General features: G+C 33.5%; 1 protein-coding gene across 1 annotated transcript; it reads left to right on the top strand.

Moving 5' to 3' along the window:
* The first annotated feature begins 10802 nt into the window (after positions 1–10802).
* LOC130053448 (pancreatic triacylglycerol lipase-like) lies at positions 10803–21596 on the top strand. Its single transcript, XM_056160725.1, has 8 exons — positions 10803–10869; positions 12873–12893; positions 13257–13298; positions 13622–13881; positions 17428–17647; positions 18784–18885; positions 21069–21182; positions 21267–21596. The coding sequence occupies exons 1-8, from the start codon at positions 10824–10826 to the stop codon at positions 21503–21505; spliced, it is 1044 nt and encodes a 347-aa protein (XP_056016700.1). The 5' UTR covers positions 10803–10823; the 3' UTR covers positions 21506–21596.
* Positions 21597–23054: the final 1458 nt, after the last annotated feature.

Raw genomic sequence — 23054 nt, 5'->3', positions numbered from 1 at the left:
GTATGTATAGTGTAGGTTTAGTAGCATTGGTCTGTATAATGTAGGTTTAGTAGCATTGGTCTGTATAGTGTAGGTTTAGCAGTATTTGTCAGTAATGTAGGTTTAGCAGCATTTGTCTGTGTAATGTAGGTTTAGCAGTATTGGTCTGTGTAGTGTAGGTTTAGTAGCATTGGTATGTATAGTGTAGGTTTAGCAGCATTGGTCTGTATAGTGTGGGTTTAGCAGTATTGGTATGTGTAGTGTAGGTTTAGTAGCATTTGTTTGTGTAGTGTAGGTTTAGTAGCATTGGACTGTATAATGTAGGTTTAGCAGCATTGGTCTGTATAGTGTAGGTTTAGCAGCATTTGTCTGTGTAATGTAGGTTTATCAGCATTGGTCTGTGTAGTGTAGGCTTATTAGTATTAGTCTGTGTAGTGTGTGTTTAGCAGCATTGGTCTGTGTAGTGTAGGTTAAGCAGCATTGGTCTGTGTAGTGTGGGTCTAGCAGCATTGGTCTGTGTAGTGTGGGTTTAGCAGCATTGGTCTGTGTAGTGTAGGTTTAGCAGCATTGGTCTGTGTAGTGTAGGTTTAGCAGCATCGGTCTGAATAATGTGGGTTTAGCACCATTGGTTTGTGTAGTGTGAGTTTAGCAGCATTAGTCTACTGTTCAGGTTTATCAATATTCCTCACTAAAGTTCAGATACAGAATTACAACTGCTTCTTTCGTTAATCACAAAGTAAATACGATGAGTAATAAAAGACATTGCATAGACTTGCTCAAGTTTCTATGTTTAATAATAGTGCTCTCTTTAATACTTTTGAAAATGCCAAACATATGTTTGGTGACATTAAGTATGGTAGAGAGCAGAGAAACACAGTAAAATTTGGATGAAATGATAATGTAATAAAAACAACATAGAGACTTGAGCAAGTCTAGACATTGCATTATTCTCATAGATATTAAAGCAGGAAAATTGATGGGAGGCAAACTCAAATCTTGATGATGAATGGTCTATAAAAATTCCTCCATGATAAAGAATCAATGATTAAGATAATCAACATTGTACGGTGCATAGGTTATTCTATCAACACAAAATTTCTCATATTGGAATTTTGTCTTACTAGAGTCACAATAACAACTTTTTATCATGTTACATTTACACTTGTCTATGTTTTGTCTCTACTAAGGTTAGTATCCTGTTTCTCGTTTAAAGTACTGTGACAAGCAAGTTGCCTTTCGATATGACATACAAGTTTGTCCTATAACACTGTACAAACCGTTTGATCACAAAATATAAGCACAGTGTATTAGAACTATTTATTGATTCATCCTACCTGTACTAAGATCAATATAAACTAAAATTCCCTAAATGATATCCACATATAATGACTGGTTTTCAGGTATTTATTTCTTTTAAAAGCACACACACAGTTCCGCAATTTGATTACATAAGTACCTACGTCTATTTACTTTTGTTTGCAACATATTGATGCTTTATTAGAAATGCAAATATATATATATATATATTAATCATCCAAACATATGTTATCATCCTACTCATTTTCAGAAAATAAACAATTTATATAATATTTCAAATTGAGTTGAAATAATTCAATAATTCCTAAACATTTATTGAAACATAAATTTTGAATGCACAGAAAATGCTGCCCACCTCAAGAAACTATAAGGAAAAGATGGAAGTGCGTGACCTTGCTCAACATAATCTGTAAAAATCGAAACTCTATTCAAACTTTCATTTTTCTGACTGGTATTTATTTCATATTCTTTAAGAGATTTATAAGATCGATTACTGTTCGTTATCTTCACTTATCATGTTCAATGTACGGAGTTGGCCTATACAATGCTTGGTTGTATATAATCAATGTGCATTGTACATGTACATGTACCTACACAGTCGACGCTTGTATATGCCATGCAAATATCATTTAATCGTAGATTACAAACCTACTATACACTATTTGTGACTGAAATTAACTTCATATATGCATTCAGACGGCATGGATCATTTCACGATGTACACCTGCAGTGGTTAAAGAATAAGATTACCCGAGGTATATGTAATGGTTCCAGCTTGCAATATAACAACCATTGTTCGTAAGACTTAATATTGAAAACTGAAGAATTTGAGTTTGATTCTACATTTGGTAATGGACTTATGCTCTCAGTTCCATGTCAAAGTAGGAAATTCTTCAAAATTACGTTTCAGTCAATGTAACAAATGAATTGAAGTTACCACACTCATATTGGATTTCAAAACTTCATCAAAATCGTTACAAAGTTTTATTATATACCCATCAATGTTTTGTTTTTGATACTGTGGGTTTCACAGAGTGTGTTCCGGTTTTCCGGATCACCACACTGTGGTTTTCTTATTCCGTATCTGTATCCTCTGAAACTGATGTCGTCAAAATGCATCAACTTTTTTTGTGGAAAATATTGACCGCGTCAGAAAAACACCCTGTATACACAAAAACATATTTTCACTGTATGTCCGTATTTTTGATAATTTGATTACATTCATTATCTTATAAATGTGGATTTAAAATGCATAAGAGTGTATATGATAAATTTATCACCACTACAGTAACTTGATCCGAAGAGTTGAATCACGTCTCGTTGACGTCAACTCTACGTGATCCGACTCGTTGGATGAAGTTACTGTAGTAATTATATATATATATATATATATATATATATATATATATACTCGTATATTGCGAATCCGGTAAATTTTCTATCAAGCTCCTCTCTTTAGTCCTCAAAACTTATCGACTCTTGACAAGTTGTTTTAATAGAAAGATCAGAGAATTTGTGTAATGCTGACTTTAAACCAGACAGTCAAAACACCAGTACCTCATCTTATTTGTCACTGCCTCGTTGTCAAAATTGATCATGTGTAGAAAATCTCAAATCATTTGAGAGATTTAAATAGTGAAGATAACGAACAGTAACCCTACATGTATAAAGAATGCCAAATTGACTGTATGCTAACCACGGATCATGTTCTTAGTAGAGGAAAGCACTCTCTGTTGACAGGGCACACCCGCCATCAGCCCTACATATAGAATTTTATTCAACAGTCTGGATATCAAACATAATTTTGACAAAAGGTACACATTCGTCACATTATCACAATTTGGATGAACTCTTCAGTTACATAATTTTATGTACAAATTTTAAATATAAACTAGTCCTAAAGCAAAACTTCAATGCAAGCATTACAAAATGAAGCGGAAGTTAAACAAAATGGCGAGACATATGCAGATAAGCAAAGTGTATTTAGAATATGAATTCAACATTAAAAGAAATAAATGAAAAAGAGGGAACAAGAACTAGGAGAAATATGGACATCTACGATAAGCCGTAAATTAAATATAATGCCCAAGGCTTTAGAAGAAATAAACACCCTCCCCTTATTGCGGATGATATACGATTGATAAATGTTTTATTAGATTTCACTAGCAACTTTTATTACGTTGACCCCAGTATGATGCAATTTTATTGTAACTTAATTAGAAACATAACGACATTTCACTGTATTAGTATTTACGACTAATAATGATGAATGCTGCTCTGCTACTCATCGTATGAGGTGATGTAGTGTACTTAAAGGTCAAATGAAACGATTTCTAACAATGGTATTTTACTTTAAAACATAAAGATGGGTATGAATGAAGGTCAAATAGCGCTTAAAAAAATATTGTCTTTGGATTGATAAGCAATAAAGCTGTAAACTTGTACATAGAATGAATTTGTTACCCGCTTATCGTTTTTGATTCTATGTGTTCGTGACGTCACAACGACCCATCGAGGTAAACAACGCAATGAAAATAGTGTAGGCCTACCGTTTTGTTCAACGAAATATCTCACTGCATTTAATGGATATGGATTCATTTCTGTTTTCTGACGAACTGTCCGATTTTATGGTTCAACCATATCAGTTTAACCCAGTCAGGAATGATGCACGGCAAGCGAATAATGTTCTTCAACAGAGGATGATATTGAACAATGCACAGGCACCTGAAGTATGGCAACCACTATCCCCTCCATTTCTGACTTTTGTTCGGGGATAATTTCTCCTCCAAAATGTATGGATTCCTTGTCTATCCTATGGACACTTCGATTTATGTAATCCTTTTCCACTTTTGTAAGCTTTAGAGATTGGCCGTCTACCGGAAACAATAAAGCCAGTAGAGGGTCAATCTCTAAATCTTACAAAAAGTGGGAAAGTCAAACGATTACATAAATCGAAATTGGGATGAGTAAGACTGGGAATCCACATATTTTGGAGAAATTATCGCCGTCAAAATAAATCAGAATTGGGGGGAGGGGGGGGAGAGGGTTAGTACTGTCCATACATCAGATGCCTGTGGATTTCAAGACCTCATACCATCATATACTGATATTTAACTATCATTTTAAAAACATTAGAAGTCGTATGAACTTGTGTACATTTATTTATGAATATCGTAATAAAAATAATACAAAATCTGTAATGATAATCCCATTTTCCTTTTTATACGATTGATTGAATATTGTTTTACGCCCCTCTAGAGAATATTTCACTCATATGGAGACGTCACCACTGCCGGTGAAGGGCTGTAAAAGGCCTATTCTCGGCGCTTATGGCCAATGAGCAGGGAGGGATCTTTATCGTTCCACACCTGCTGTGACACGATACCTCGTTTTTTTGCGGTCTTATCCGAAGAACCACCTCTTTCGACAAGCAAAATGGTACTGAGGTCCTATTCTAACCCGGATCCCCACGGTATACGAATAACCACAATATTGAAATAGCGTTAAAATGTTCTTGTAGGTGTAGAGTACCCTAGTTGTGGCAAATGTATCATGTATGTCATCTGTTGTACTGGCGCACAGTTCTTCATAATCAGCTAGTGTTTCCCGTGTGTCCCAATTTAAGAATAAAATTCCCAGCTCGTTGTTTTTGATATGGGAGGGGGTGCTTCTATATTTTTCAATTGTAAGTTATATATAAAAATTGCTTACGTTTAATTCTATAGCAGGTATTTACTTTCTCGCTTTACATCCCCGCTGTTCAAATATTATTTTAATGGAAGAAAGAAATTATCAATTTTTAAATAAACATGTTTAGTTCTCAGTACTGATACAGTATATGGAATATAAGTTATAATTTCTGAACGATACTTCATTATTTCCTTCTTTAATTTCAAAATAAAAGGTTTATTTACAATTTTGATTCAATTGAATTTTACAATTAATAATAAGAAAATAAGAATTACACACGTTTGGGATACTAGTGTAGGTATGTTACACGTATTTAAGCCTAGGCCTAATAAACATGAAACTATACGAATATCGTTGACTAGGCTTTATATAGTTTCATATGACCTTTAAGTCATTCGTCATCTGTGTTAACCTTATTTCATGTCACAAAAGTCAAGTATGGATTTATTGATTTCAAAATAAAAGATGATTGACTATATATATTTAGACACTCATATGCAGAGAAGGGACTATAACGGACATTAATGCACGTATAGAATTGGTGGAGGCGTGACCTTGTGGCCATGAACGTCTTGACTCGAAACTCAATGGATTTTTCTGATTCAAATCTGAGAATATTTCTCAAAATGCAGAGTTGAACTCAAAGTATTCCAGGAAAATTTGAGTTTTACTGAAGTTGAGAAAATGCTTCAGTTTCTCTTAAAAACAGGAGTTTGCTAAATGAAAGGTGAAAATAACGAACAGTGATCAATCTTATAAATCCTATAAGCAATACAAATTAGAGAGTTGAGCAAACACGGACCACTTGATATACCAGAGGTGGGATCAGATGCCTAGGAGGAGAAAGTATAACCTGTCGACCGGTCACACCGGCCGTGAGTCCGATATCTTGATCAGGTAATAGAAGATGAATCACTTACAACACGGTCATCAAATTCAAGATCAAAACTTCTCATGTTATGAGATTGATCACTGTTCGTTATCTTCACCTCTATAAGTCTGTGTTTTGGTGCGAAAACTACAAGTTCAATTTTTTTTTATTGAGTTTGAGGAGGTTGATACTCATCCACATACGTATGTCCGAAAAACAATTTTAGAGTCTTTGAGACATATCGGTCCAATTGTCATAAAGTTCAACGATGATATAGATCTGGGTGTCATCGGTGTATATATGATACGTCATATCATGACGTCTGCATACTTCCCCTAAGGGTTTAGAAAAAAGACATTAGAGTCTCGGACCCAGGACTGAGCCTTGCGGTACACCACATTCGAGGGGACAAGCACTGGACAACGATGAAGCGACGGCAGCACATTGATATCTATCACTAAGATGTATAAAGTATAAAGAATAAAGCTACAGCTCTCTAATTATAGCCATATTTTCCTGAATTCTTTGGTTACGTACTTGTTTTCTTGTTTTATAACAAGAAATGGTATAAATGTAAAATCGTTGACTGAAATTTTTCTATATTTAGTATTTAGCCTTTACCAAGGAATTATTTTGTTCATATATATATATGAACAAAATACGTCTCCATATGAGTGAAAAATTATCGAGTGAGACGTTAAGCAAGATACAATCAATCAATCAATCAATCATATATATATATATATATATATATATATATATATATATATATATATAGTGAAACTTCTTCAAACCGAACCCTTAAAAAACCGGTCTTCCATGAATATCAGCCGATTATTAAGTCCCAACAGAAATCTTAATAGTTCTGTATGATTTATAACACATACCACCTATTTGATTGTTTAGTTAGGGAAATTAAGTTTCATATATTCTCTTGCGAGGAAGTACGAATCGTTAGTCAGGCTGTTTTATTACTTATATCATCATTGTTAGATAATCTTAAAAATATATTGTGCAAAGTTTTCGAAAATCTGATAAAAGTTTCGCAAATTATTGCACCTCACATTGAAAGCATTTCTCATGGTTTACGGACAATTTTACTGTATTTCTATGGGATTGTTGAAGTAAAATACTATAAAATAAAATATCTTACCAGCTCCATGATGACAGTTGTAACTATGAGATGACCTTTGTCCCATGACACTGTCTGATAATATAATGTATGATTTATTTCTCAAAACAATTATTGTCACAATGCTAATGCATTATCTATCCCTATTAGATTATCCAAAAATTCACACTAAATTACACCGAACAAGTCTTGTGACAGTCATCTTATCCATGGGTTTATTAATAAGACAAGTATGCTGTCTAACGTGTTTCATACCGATTGTTAGGCCGTTCTTGGCACACTGATTTTGACTACGGATAACTTTGTTTACCTGATCAAGGTATAGGACTCACGGTGGGTGTGATCGGTCAGCAGGAAATGCTTACTTCTCCTAGGCACCTGATCCCACCTCAGATATATCCAGGAGTCTGTGTTTGTCCAATTCACTATTTTTTATTATTTTGTTGGTTATAGGAGTTATGAGATTGATTATTGTTCGTCATCTTCACCGTTCAGGATAACCATACCTATGATTATTTAGCATAAGTTTACACCCCCACATGCCCTTGGGATAACGGGGTCACTTGAATATATGATATCTAGTTGAAAATCGGCTTATTGGTCACTCTGAGTCTGTATAACATACTTTGCAGTGTACAATATGAAACTGTTTTCAGCTCGCATCAAGATATTAAGGAATTGTAGTAGAATTCGAAATATTCTAAATATGTACAAATAGAGAGAGAGAAAGGGTTTCATTATCTGATCAGTTTATTTTTCGCCATATATAGAGGGGGTATTATGTGTGCATGTTTAATTATCTTTGTCAAATGGTGAGGTAGTGAGCTAGAGGTGATTGTTTTCTTTTATAGGGATATCATATGTATAAGTGTATAAGTGTGTGTGTTTGTTTAATCTGATTGAGGCCCATTACAGATAATAAGGTATGAACTGTGTTTTGATGAAAAAAGAACTTCAGATCTCCAATGAAGATATATTATTTAAACAATTACAAGATCTCAAAGTGATTAAATACTAATCAAATCAATCATGCCAATGTATCTCTATCTAACTTAGAATATTTGATACAATGAACATGAATTGTATATAAGTTCTATAATCAAAGTTATCAAAAGAGGAGGATCACCATTTATACTTTTATATACATATACATGGAAGTCGAAGATAACGAACAGTGATCAATCTCATAACTCCTATAAGCAATACAAAATAGATAGTTGGGCAAACACGGACCCTGGATACACCAGGGGTGGGATCAGGTGCCTAGGAGGAGTAAGCATCCCCTGTTGACATGCAAGAATCAACAGTAATTAATCAACTATTAATCGATTACACCCTTTAAAGTAATTGATCACAGTCGATTACGACCGGTTGCAGCGGTAGCTCAGTGTTTGTTTGATATTCGTAGGATTGGTTAACTATATATATCATTAACCGATTGGTGACTGTATTATCTGCCATAATACTATCCATCTCATTGCGATCCAGCCTCACCCTCCAACACCTCCCAAATGCACCAACATAGTGAAGTTGAAGTGTGTTGTAGTAACATACTTATGCTCCGTATGAGACGTATGGGTTGTCCCATGGTTTAAAAATAAATAAATAAGGATCATCGTGTACCAACACGTCTGATGACTGCGGTGCTGTCTTTTGATGGCCGGACACATACATGTGGTCGTATGTCATAAATCATAATGAAATAAAGAAGTAACTTATATTTATTAAAACTAAATAAAAAGTAAAAAATTAATAAAATAAAATATATTTTTTATTTATATGATAATTTTAATAATAATATTTATCTAATTTATTCAATAAATTAAAATTTAAAAAATAAAATAAGTAAATTAAAATTAATTAATTAAAATAATTTTTATTTATGAATAATTATATTTTTTATTTATATAATAATTTTAATAATAATATTTATTTAATTTATTCAATAAGTAAATTAAAATTTAAAACAATTTAATAAGTAAATATAAAATTAAATATTAAAAATATTTTTTTATTTATTTGGATTCTAATAGAAGGTAATAATTAGTAATCGCACGAGTCTCCGTCCTTCGTCCAAATAAATCAAGATATACCGAAATAAATATACCATAATTATTACATAATTAGTAATATTAGTAACAGGTAATAGTAATAGGGATGTAGGTATGTATATACATGAAAAATAACTAAAATATATACAGAAAAGAATTAGGGTAGGGTCGCCAAAGAAAATTTTGATAATAGAGTGCCACTAGTTATTACTTTGTTAATCATAAATTATAAAATTATGCCAGACAACAACTTTGAGATCGTCATCAGGCAAGAATTTTGAGGTCGTCGTCAGGTGCTACACCTCAGACCCTGTACCATGATTCTGTAACTGGATCCAGCTCGTAGCACGACATGGCTCCATAATTCTTATTCGATAGTATGTATTATGTGTATAAAACTGAAGATGCATAATGTAATAAGTGGTTAGTTAGTACTTATGTTAAAATTGTATGACAGATAAAATATCAACCATAAGAAGTGGTATACTTAATTACATAACATATAGATTTAATTAATTAATGAAAATACAGAATAGGTGCAAAATCACAAATCGCATACATCCAACAAGCTTAGATATATTAAGTATAATAGTATTGCAAATGTATCAATGAAAAAACTGCTTAGAAAACGTATTTCAAAACTTTTGATTGATATTCCAGAATTTATCTATCTTACAAACAAAAATGTTTAATTCTATGCATGCTTTATTTCATGTCTAAGTCGACAATTTGCAATAAAATACTAGACCTTTGAAAATGTTTAATATCTTAACATGTAATTAGATATTTCAAAATAAGTACATTGGATTCAGTTGTGAATAAAATTGCAAAAACTTAAATATAAGTATTGCATTGAGTATGAATTTCAATCATAGAAAATAAAAGTGATATATCATGTTGGTCATAACTGAAGGATACTGACCAGAATTTAAAGTCTAAACACATTTTTCATAATTTGATAGATGATACTGATCATGCGATGTGAAAAACACTTGTATGTACATGAGACAACAATTCAGTAAAACAGCAATTTTCAAATTTTCAAAAAAAAAAAATGCAATGTGTACCACTTTAAACAACAATTTTAATAATTTTAACCAGAAAAAATGAGTTAAAAATAACGATATTTGTAATTTCACTAAAAACAATACTGTGTGTGATATGTAACAACAATGAAACAATTACACATATATTCATTCATTAGATAGGACACACACACTTTTTTTTATTACACATCTGATATAGGACAGCTAATTTGGAATGCATCGGTTCCAAACCTCCCACCCTTAACAAATATTGACCAGTCTCTAATTATATAAGACTGTCTTTTTAAAAATATTCTTTGTCGCGTACATTTGAAGAAGAGTATCAACGGATCTATTTTCTGTTTTGTAGGTATCCTTTATTTACAATATACTTTGAAATACTTGACAAACTCTACTGAAGTACAATTATTTCTGCGAGGAAAATAACAAAAAGGGCATTGTTGGCACGTGTAAACTATCTTTCTCATGTTCCAAAAACAAACATGCATGCACGCATATTATCTCAAAATGCCATCTCTACATAGTTGACAAGTTCAGTATTGATAAGAAATAATATTGTACTATGGTACCTTAACAGTTGTCATCAAGTAAATAATGTACTATCACTTTTCATTTGCTTTGTCACTTTAATATTGACTGATGAACATATGGCAATTAAGAAATCAATGGTTTAAAAGTATAAAAACTCCGAATCATCATGAAGTACGCATTGGGATACTGATTCTGAAGATTGCAACATGGGACAACATTCATCTCATGGTTATCACTGTCACCACGGAGCCAGTAAGATATTTTATGCTATTATCCTTCTGAATAATACAGTCAATTTCATTGGTTGAGGGCTGGTCACGTGGAGGGAGACAATTCGTGATATCTCCCTCACGCGCAGGGTGACAACTGTGTTGTCGCCCTTTATAACATAATTTCTAATGGCACAAGCGAGAAAGCTCTATCAAAAAATAATTGAAAATATGCAGGATCGTAAATCATAAACTTCAGCGTCAACATTAACGGTCACAAATAACAATGGAAAAGAAATACATTTCCATTCTAATGCAATTTTGCATTTCACTTCATGTTTACGTTTTTCTCTTGAAATACGTTACGAAATGTTTACGTTTGACGTTATGTTTTTGCGTCATTCTACTGTGACGTCACAATTGAAATCTTTCTCTCGTTTAACGTTCTCAAACCTCAATGTTTTGCTTTCGTTAATATATATATCTAATAAATGTATGACATTGAGTTAAAAAAAAATAATGTATGTAGTTGAGGGTAACATTGATTTCACCCCTCGAAAACTATTGAAAAGTTATCAGAATTTTCTGCAGAGAAAGTTATTACGAATATGTTGACGTTTTAAATTTAAAAAAAAAACCCGGATACATGGTACAAGTCAATAAATGTGTGATAGTTTTTTTAACGTTCACATTCTTCAGGATAATAAAACTATTATGGACTGTTTAGCAGGGAGACATCACAAATTATCATGTCTGAGTAGGGTTATCACCCCTGGGTGCATATTTCTCTGTCATAGCAACGTAATGCAAGACTGCATACACAAAAGTACTATGACGTCACAGTAAGTATCATACCATTGAAAAGTAACGTCGAAGTTGATATTGCGCGAAAAACATTTGAAAAAGGTAAGAGTCTAATAATAAAATGAACAATACTCACCCGACCTCGTGGACACATCTTGAAATATGACTATGCGTATAATTAAATATTTGGTAAGTAATGTAGCAAAATTTTAGGACATGTTTCTTCACAAAGCAATTCGCTTCTGGCCTACGTGAATACAACCAAGATTTATTAGAGTAAGTAGTTAATCGTAAATACATCAATATTGTTAAAATCAGTTATTATAACACGTTCTTCGTATTACTTATTAGAGACAAAAATGTTCCCTTTTGTTTATTCCGAATGGTACATAAGTATTCAATTTTTTCTTCCATACATTTTCTCTAAGCGACGATAAATGTTATCTTTGTAAAGTTTTTCAATTCCTATTATAGAATATTCGTCAATACTATGACAATCTATATAGAAATGAATAGCAACAGGGTCATCAGTTTCTCGTCTAATAAATGACAAATTCAAAACATGCATTTGATATAAAGTTACCCCAGTTTCTCCCACATATACAATTTTGTTGCATTTTTTGCAAAACACTCCATAAACTACATTGCTGGATTTACAATTGATATAATTTTTGATATGATATTTGTTACCGTTGCAGTCCTCAAATTGATTATAGTTTTAATGACATATTGACATAAAGTACACTTTTCAGCACCACACAGCTCGCATAAATTTTCTTTTCTAAAAAATAGATTATTGTGTTTGTTATGTACCAGAATGTCTTTGAACTTTTTTGTCTCTTTTAAAACCCACTATGGGCATATCTATAAAAACGTTTTTGAGGCGGTCAGAAATTTCAAGAATTTTTGACGTTATTTCTTAAATCTTATGAACAATGGGAAGCCATATAGAATAATTTATCAGGGTCTCTACAGCCCAGTAGCTAAGTACTTCGTTACTAGCTTGAAAATACGGATGTATATCTAATTGCTCTCTCTCTCTCTCTCTCTCTCTCTCTCTCTCTCTCTCTCTCTATATATATATATATATATATATATATATATAAATCAGTTACATGAGATTCAGAGATATAGAAATCACTGAGTAATGAATTAAACTTGTCTGACTTTTAGGTTTAATTTTTCTTTATATAATCAAGCATCAAAATATTACAACTGTTTTAAGCAAATTTTTTTTTTCAGTCTGTAGTGGAGTTGGCAAACGTGAGTATGAATTTACAAGTTTTATTGTATTTTTTCGCGTAAAATTAAAGTGATGAAATACAATTAGGCACTTGCATACTTTACAGATAGGCTCATCATAATGACTTACTCACGGCTATCAAATTCATGCAGAGGTTGTGGAATGATTTCCCTTTTGAATAAAAAAAACAAATACAACGGGTGTGACCGGTCAACAGGGTATGCTTACTCCTCCAACGCACCTGATCACACGTCTGGTCCATGTTTGCCCAATTATTATCAATTCCGAATTCTTTGTATGATTTGAAATTTATCCGTGTTCGTAATCTTGCTAAATAGAAACAAATTCCAATGATTTACTAAAATAAATTTGTGCCGTTTCAGGTGGTGACGAAACCAGTATGTCATCCAATATGAACAATGCAGGTAACCTGTTAAACACATTTGTTACATGAAATCCATCTCTTCGACAGCTGCTAAATGACAAGAGAGATCTCAACTGAAGTATTCTTATATTTTTATCTGTTTCCTTTCGACCTTTCAGTAGTATTTCTACCAGCTCCTTTATATACAATGTGCAATTGAATATAGTGATATATCTTTCATTCTGTTAATTGATGTCATATTTGATTATAGTTTCCTTAAACAAAATTCAATAATGATTATTAACGTCTTGATTTACGAAAGTCTACTCATTAATGTTGTCATGCCATATACATTGTACATTGTTATTTTTCTTTGCAAATCAGCAATGGTCAGAGCGACCAGTTTATGCTTTGCAATCTTGGCAGTCAAGATGTGTATGAGCAAACGCTTCAATAAACGACCAGAGAGCCCCGAGGAAATGAAGCTGAAAAATGTTTGGTTTGAAGGAGTGGATAAGATATCAGAGAACACTGCCCTACCGAAGAGTTTTGATCGAACCAAAGAGACTGACGTCATTATCCATGGCTACTTGGTGGATACGTCACTTCCGGCTATACGAAACCTTGCAGACACCCTTAGACAGGTAGAAGTATTTCATTTCTTTATTTATCTGTATTCTTTATTTTTTCAAACACTGGTTCGCTATCATAACTACAACAGAAAGATGTTCACCTGCCGAGTTTTAACTTGTTGAGAACGTCTAAATATCAATTAGCTACTTGTATTTATACCAAATCAAATTGTATTGTATTCATATGAAACCAAAAATGTTTATTTCTAAACAGACATCATGTTTGGATCATATGATATATTTCATACAGGTATTGCATATCCATATGCATTGATATTACGGTTTTAAGGACCGCACGTATTCGTTTTGAGGTTGCCGCATTGCCGATTTTATCGAATTTTCAATAAAATAAAAAATTGGTAATAGACTGTTGTATCTGGGGGAAAATCCGCATTCGTTCTAAATTTTCCCGTCTTGCATTTGAAATTCACTTGCAAATCAAATCAAATAAAATAATCTTTATTTTAAGTCAGACATCGTTACAACAAAAGAGCTATTTACCGACTAGACTTGCATGTTTATGACTTCCGATTCACAGCCCAGTGTATCAATTTAATTCATATTTACTAATAAAGAGTAAAGGTAGAAAACTTCCTACCCCAATTCATAAACAGGGATCTGTAATATTACCTCCAAGTAAATGAAAATTGTAAAACCGCCTGCACTTTCACTTAGCACAGTCACTTTAACCAGTGTAACTAATACATAGATTGACTTCATTATTACAAGAAAGGTGGAGATAACGAACAGTGGTCAATCTCATAACTCCTATAAGCAATACAAAATAAAGTTGGGCAAACACGGATCCCGGGATATACCAGAAGTGGGATCAGGTTCCTAGGAGGAGTAAGCATCCCCTGTTGACCGGTCACACCCTCCGTGAGTCCTATATCTTGATCAGGTACATTGTAAGCGGAGGTATCCGTAGTCAAAATCAGTGTGCCAAGAACGGTCTAACAATCGGCACGAAGCACGTCAGACAGCATTTGACCCAATGATAGGTTGTATTGGCAAACTAGTTCGTTATAATGACCATAGAATTTTCGAAATGCTGACTTTAAACGAGACTGTTGGAACCCCTGCACTATCAACTTGTTTGTCAGTAGCCTGCTTCGATTTAAAAACTTACCATACGCAGAGCAAACTCTTGCGTAACGAATCAGTTGAGAGATATAAACACCATATGGAGGTGATAACGGAATATTACTACATAAATAGGGAAAGTTGACGATGGAGAATTGAAATAATCCCGTTTGTCATACAGTTGAGTTGTCAGTTTGCCGTTGATATCTACTTTCAATAAAATATGAAAGTATGAAGGAGTACTGGATGACTCTGTGGTGTCCTTTATTTGAAGTTCACTGGAATATATTAAATCGACATGTGAATGAACATTAATCGCCAAATACCTACGTTAATGTGGTTTAAATAAAAATATACATAATAAGAACTGTGTACCTTGATAAAGTCTTGTTATCAGCATAATGTATGTACTATATTGAATTCTTATTGATGAAAACTTATATTTGAGCCTCTAAATTGTTTTGGGTCCTTCATCATTTTTGGGCACCTGTCAAAATGGCTGTGATAGTGAGTGTGCAGAAGGTTTTACAATTTCAGTAACTTGAAGTTATTGTGGAACTCAATTTACGAATTAGGGTAAGACATTCCACTTAAAAATTATATTTAAAGTTCCACATTCTAATTGCTTCTTGCAATGAACAAACATTTTGTTTAGTGGTACAATATAATGAAGATTGTGCGAATATACTAGAATACAGAATAGAATTTTCAATCACGTGATTGATTGGTTGGATTTTTTCTCACGGCGACCTTAGATACCCTATATTTAGAGCTATACACCTTAACTCTTTAATCATAGTATATCCGAATCGAAGGAATATAACATGGCCTATGTTCCGAATGAATCATTTATAGTCAGTTATGTATTTGTTACAGACATGTTCTGCAGTCTCCAGTTCAGATGACCTTGCCTAAAATTTTGTTGTTGGTGGCCCAGATAACGAAAGTCTACTGTGTTCATGATTCAATTACATAACTTTTACGTTTAAAGTTTCTTTTCCAACAAGTTCGAGATTAAACAAATGCCTCAATCATCTATTTTGTTGCTTATGAAAGTGTGAAAAGGCCTTCCCTTATCTGTTTTTGCGAAAATTGGCCTCTCTGAACCAGAGAATTGATTTTATGTGTTCTAATGAATTTTCAATCAAATTCCTTAATGGTTAGCGATGATAAATTCAAACACCTGCACATAACTGACTGACAACTTTGCCCACATTTTGTTATTCTAACCCGGGACTTTATCTTCTGTCTCTGTATTAAGCACCGAATTTGAATAGTTTTTTAATATGATTTAAATGCTGCATTCATAGAATAAATTGGTGTGAAATCTTTAAACTAGGTGTAATGTTTTAGTGTGACACCATTTATAAAGTTACGCTGTAGCACAAATTACCGTCTTACATACAGGAACAGTCCTCTGCTAAACAGTTCCAACAAATTCATATAAGACAACCAATGTACCTTCCAATTTAGAACATGAAACATCGAACATTTTATCCGATTTGCATGTAGAACATAAATTCATATGCAATGATTTTGTGTTCAGAAAAGCGTCTTCTGGTAATTCTATTTTGGAAATACGTAGGAGATTTGCCACATTTTTTTTAAAAAGTTCCTTTTTGACATCTCGATCAAAATGCAGAGAGAAATTACCCTACCAATTGACCGACTTCACAATTTCTAAAATAAGAGTCACAGTACAGTATTGTTAAAATGAACCATATCTTATGTCCCGTAATGGGTCTATCCGTCTGTTTCTCTGTCCGCAAAAACTATATCCGTGGTCATCATTTTTGAATGGATCTTGATAGTGCTCTCATATTTTGAAAAGACCTTTTGTTTAGTAGCAAATTATTGTTAACCTCTTGCCCTTGGCGTTTGACCTACTTTTGAAAAATTTACCTTAGCCATAACATTTGAATGGTAAGTGATAGGGTTTTCATATATTTCATATGGGTACGATAATTATTTTTGCTGTCATATGCGGACATCAGTGTTTCACAAATACATTTTGTTCCCATTTCAGTTGAGAAGATAAGTGACGAATACATTTTCAGATTTATGATACTCACAAACTCAGCCGTGTATATGCTTGTTTTAATATATGCAAACTAAATGTCCTTTTAGTATCAAAATTCTACCGTTGAATTTTCGTTGACTCTAATGCAATAACTCACAAAATATGAAGTTTGGGGATTAAAAGGTCAAGCCAATAATCAGTAATGTTTATAACGCTTTCATATTTTTTTTTATTCAATTGTAAGTTTGCAAGCAAACACTTTTCAGTTTTTCGATATACCAATCCCGAAAAATTTCGGGGGGTTGAATTTTGGAGATACTAAGCTGCGTTTGTTATATGATTTTAAAATGAACCTTTTTTATTTCAATTTTGATCCCGGCCAGTCTTTAACATATGTTAGCATCATTAGCCATAAAGAAAAAAAAACCGAGATGATAAAGATCGATTATTTTCAGAGGAAAAACAATGTTTTGCTGATTGACTGGGCCTTGGGAGCGGGAGTGAACTACGCTCAATCCGCCTCTAACGTTCAAACTGTCGGGGCTTACGTCTATAGATTCCTGGAAAAGAACAAGATTCCGTTGGACAAGGTTCATATCATCGGTCAAGGCTTGGGAGCACACGCTGCTGCAGAGGCAGGGGAACATTCCAAGGGAAAGATCGGTCGTATTACAGGTAGGTATTAAAGTCTGGTCCTAGCATCTAAGACATGTGCATCTTTTCTCCTTTGAATTAACTATACATCCTTTCATTTATGATCAAAGTGATTTCTTATCTATATAGTTTTCAACCTTGTTAGCTTTAGAAGAGGATTCGAAGAGCAAATCAAAGTACACATAGTTGCAAAAAAATTCCGTCAACCTCCGAAAAATAGATCAAACATGTCTTTGCAATGACAGAATATAATGCATCACTTTAATCCGAAATTTCAAGCCTTTGTTTTCACTGTTTCTTAAGCTTTAACAATTCACTATACCCCATACCTTTTCTCAGTAGTGGTAAGGGTAATTTGGTTTGTTGAAAGTGTTACTTTCACAAACACAAAGTAAAGTGTTACCTTCACAAATACAAAAGGAAGTGTTACATGTACCTTCACAAACACAAACCAACGTGTTCCCTTCACAAACACAAAACAACGTGTTTCCTTCACAAACACAAAACAATTAGACGTGTTACCTTCACAAACACAAAGCAAAGTGTTACCTTCACAAACACAAAACAATTATACGTGTTACCTTCACAAACACAAAACAACGTGTTACCTTCATAAACACAAAGCAACGTGTTACCATCACAAACACAAAACAATTATGCGTGTTACCTTCACAAACACAAAACAACGTGTTACCTTCACAAACACAAAACAATTAGACGTGTTACCTTCACAAAAACAAAGCAAAGTGTTACCATCACAAACACAAAACAATTATACGCGTTACCTTCACAAACACAAAACAAAGTGTTACCTTCACAAACACAAAACAACGTGTTACCATCACAAACACAAAACAATTATACGTGTTACCTTCACAAACACAAAGCAAAGTGTTACCTTCACAAACACAAAGCAAAGTGTTACCTTCACAAACACAAAACGAAGTGTTACCACCACAAACACACAACGAACTATTTGCCCAGTGTAAATTATGATGTTACATTTTGCAGGTAAGCTCAGATTATTTCAGTAAATTACTAACTACATCATGAATATAATGCATATTGTCCAAATTTGTAACAAATTAACCGAATTTTATTGTTAACATACTTTTATCAAATTCAATCAATATTAAATGTTCGGTTTTTTATTTCAGGTCTAGACCCAGCCAGTCCGTTATTTGAAACTTCAAAGTTTGCAATCAACAAAGAAAGCGCCCAATTTGTAGACATCATTCACACGGATGCGCGACCGTTTGGTGAGAACATAATGCTCTTTCATTTCCTAGTTGACTTGCGTGAATATGGCAGAAATATTAAACGTTTTAAATTTTTTGCTGATCTATAGAAAACTTTTGGATACGATAGTTCTGTGGTTTTATAAATTGAATAGCAATGACTTATCAAATATAAAACTCACAGAAAATTAGACCATATACTAGTGTTTCCGAATATCCTTAAAAGCGGTCGTTAATTTATCATCAAATATTGTATAGATAATGTACTTCGTTTTCTGATATACTATATTAAATGATTAATGCTACTTGGTTATGTGCACTGAATTTAAACTTTGTTATATGATTACATACTTTCTTTGGACTAAACGTTTTCTAAACAATTTTGTTTCTTAGTAATATATTTGCCTATGATTGGTTTAAATTGACATTATTTCTACTTTACAAAAAATCCTGTTTTCTTCTGGGAAAAAGTCCCTCTGACGCTCTTTTGGTGTATGTTGTATATGTCTCATCTCAGCACATGCACATTAGATAATTCTAGACACGTTTATCAGATACACCAGTAGAGTATCTAATTTCAAATCAATGTCAATTAGTAAATGATCAGTGACATCACGAAAAGCAATTAATTTCATATCAATGTCAATTAAGAAATAAACATAACATGCATACATGATCATTCGAGACTCCAAGAAAAATACAAACATTTGTAATTCTATCAAAGCACAAATTCATCGAAAATAAGTTCTTACATTGTATACCTTACAAATTCCCTTTAATTAGTGTCATGTATATCTATTTCACTGCGAATAACTCCGTTTACCTGATCAGGATATAGGGCTCACGGCGGGTGTGACCGGTTAAAAGGGGATGCTTACTCCTCCTAGGCACCTGATCCCACCTCTGGTGTGTCCAGGGGTCCGTGTTTGCCCAACTATCTATTTTGTATTGCTTATAGGAGTTATGAGATTGATCACTGTTCGTTATCTTCACCTTGCATATCGTTATACCAGAAGTATGAATAAAAACAAATAAAATATAACACTAGATTACAAAGATAACACAGTTATTAAGGTTGTGTAAAATGATTTTATTTACGGAAATAGACCCACCAGGTATTCTAAAGCAGGATTTTCCAACAGATATCATAATGACATGTTCTTAAATTACGCAGTGATTTAAAAGGCAAAACATCGGAAGCCCATTAAAATTTGATAATTGATATATTTTATGAGATAATTTTTCATTGAGGCATAATGCTAAAAGGAAAGCTTGTAACTTTCTTTCATAAGGTCTAGTTTTTTTTTCCCAAATGTTACCGACTTTTTTTCAAAAACGGATATTGGTATCCATCATGGAAACTAAAGAAAATTCCCGATTACTACTGTATTAAAGACCCCTGAAATGCAACATCCTGGGTTTTATTTGTTTTTTGGTTTTTTTCTGTTTGTTTTTTTTTTTTTTGCATAAGGTTCACGTCTGTCAGAAACAACAGCAATAAAATAACGGCCATGTTTTGGACCTTCTAGAGTAGTCACATCTTATTACAAACTGAACACAGTCAAAGCATGTCTTTATCTTTTATCATTTGTAAAGAAATCAGGAATCAGAGCTCTAGAGACATGCCAATTGGCAGGTATATCATGCAATCATATTCATTGAAGAAAATTCAAAAATTATGTTATAGAATTAAAATTACATTATTTCTCGAAATGCGCATCTGGTGCATCAAATTTGGTACCGTATAAGTTTTACATTATGAACCCTGGGTCGAGGCCTTTGCTGGTGGACTGTTAGTCCCCGAGGGTCTCTGCAGCCCAGTAGCTAAATACTTCGTTACTAACTTGAAAATACAGATGTATATTTAATTGCTGTGATAAAATTTAGAAATTCATTTAAAAATTAAGGATTATCTCCCTCATGCATAGCTCTTATCCTTGGACGAATTTGGCTCCAGTTTATGGCACTCTAGTTTTCCTTTTAGATCCTAGAAGTTTATTGTTATTTCGATTTTCCAAAATTTCGGCTTGAGCATCACTGAAGACATTATTTGTCGAAATGCACATCTGGTACATCAAAATTGGTACCGTATAAGTGTTACATCACATTAATATTAATAAATATGGTCCTATCATGAGTGTGAAGTATAACTACATAAAGATGTCTACTTGATATGATAAGATGTAAACTTCCATTTCATTTAGGTTATGGAATGAAGAAAAGATGCGGCCATCTTGATATCTACGTCAATGGTGGAAGAAGACAACCAGGATGTACCTATAACCCGAAAAACCCTGTTAAGATCCATACTCTAAAAAGTAAGAAAGTTCTATATTTCTAAACATCTGATAACAATTGAACGGTCTTTATCTTATTTCATGATAATGTTTCATTCATTCTAGAGGCAACATTCCACAAAGCCTGTGGACATTTGAAAGCTGTAGGATATTACGTGGAGTCGATCTCGGACAAGTGTAAACTCCGAGCCTGTGAATGCACATATATGAAATTTCTTGCGTCTAAATGTAGTCCTAACAAGTGTGTCTTCTGGGGTTATGATGCTAAGAAAGGATCTGAAGGAATGTACTACGGCGTTACCGCCACCGCCTACCCGTACTGTCGAACAAACGGTTCCGAGTAGATCCATCAATATGAAGATCTATAGACCAGACCCATGAAATATTTCCTTAAATCGATGTTTTTTGTTTCTTTAATAAACTATATGCATCAGGCGTTTTCTTTAATGTTTTATTTACTAAGAACGCCATTTTTGCTGCTTCTGTGAACCTGGCAAATTGGTAGTTTTCTCTTTGTGGATTGTACAAAACTATCCCGTAGAAAAGGTTAAGAAAATATCATACTCCTATAGAGATTACCAAAGAGTAGGACCGGCATGGACTCCTGGACACACTAGAAGTGGATTCAGGTGCCTTGGAGGAGTAAATATGCCCTGTTGACCCACGTAAACCCTCTCTGTTGATCAGGTGAACGGAGTAATCCGTAGTCAAAATATGTGTGTAAAGAGCCAGTTCATTTGAAACACTTCACACAGCATTCGATCATATGACAGCTTGTATTTGCAATTACCATCATAATAACGAACATAACATTTGCGAAACACTTACTTTAAATAAAACAGTTGAACCCTACCTAACATAAAATTACGTATAAGTATCCATCAACAACTTATCATTTTCATCCCATGGGTTTATGCAGCAATATTCCATTATCACCAGCATATTGTGGTTCGATACACGAGAAATATGCAGCTCAGTTAAGGCTTCCCGAGAAAAATCCTAGTACTTAGTGATGCATATATGTACCTGTGCACTTCGTACCATTTGACGTCACAATGGAAAAGTACGTCACGACGTATAGGTTCTTGTAATTGTATCGTGGGGAAAATAGCAATTGGTATCAGACAGAATTTTGCTCTATGAAAGGTATTTGTTTCTAAAATAGTTAAACGACCATAACATTTGCAAAATAGTAACTTTAAAAGATACTGTTGAAACCATTGTAAAGGCAACTTATTTGTCAGTAGCACGCCTCGATATAAAAACTGATCATATGCAGAACAAACTCTTGCGTATCGAATCAGTTCGTATAATAGAAAATTGGTGCATTAATATGAGAAGTTGATGATGGAGATACTGTCGCAATTTGTTTGTAAAATTGAAGGATTTAAATAACGTTTAATCTGTACTAGATATGTATGTATATTCCCAAGCGAGCTAAGAGTCGTAGAACTTAATTCAGTCTGTTTTCCAGGTGATGAGATCTAGGTTTTCTTAGTCCTGGTAGTACTGGCTATTTTTCGTGCTTACAAGTGTTCACTCAATGAATCAATGAAAAAGTTTATAATGTTGTTTCAGGTGAAAAACACTTTAAATACACATAACACACATGTAATCGAAGATAATCGCTTCCAACAAATATTTATGGGAAAAAAAGGACACGTATACCATAAATATTGAAAACTTGTAACGCCCCTGTCCTGAGCACTCAAACAAGGAAGTTGAGTTTGACCGTTATATTAGAATATATGTGTGCGAATTGTTAGGCCCCTCTTTACATACTGATTTTTACTACGGATTGTTTCGTTTACCTGCTAAAGATATATGGCTCACCGCGGGTGTGACCGGTCGATAGGGTAGGCTTACCCCTCCTAGAAGCTTGATCCTACCTCT

The sequence above is a fragment of the Ostrea edulis genome, chromosome 3 (genome assembly GCF_947568905.1).
Source record: "Ostrea edulis chromosome 3, xbOstEdul1.1, whole genome shotgun sequence".
Classification (NCBI taxonomy): Eukaryota; Metazoa; Mollusca; class Bivalvia; order Ostreida; family Ostreidae; genus Ostrea; species Ostrea edulis.
The sequence above is the reverse complement of the archived record's forward strand: the minus strand, read 5'-3'. Positions and strand labels throughout refer to the sequence as shown.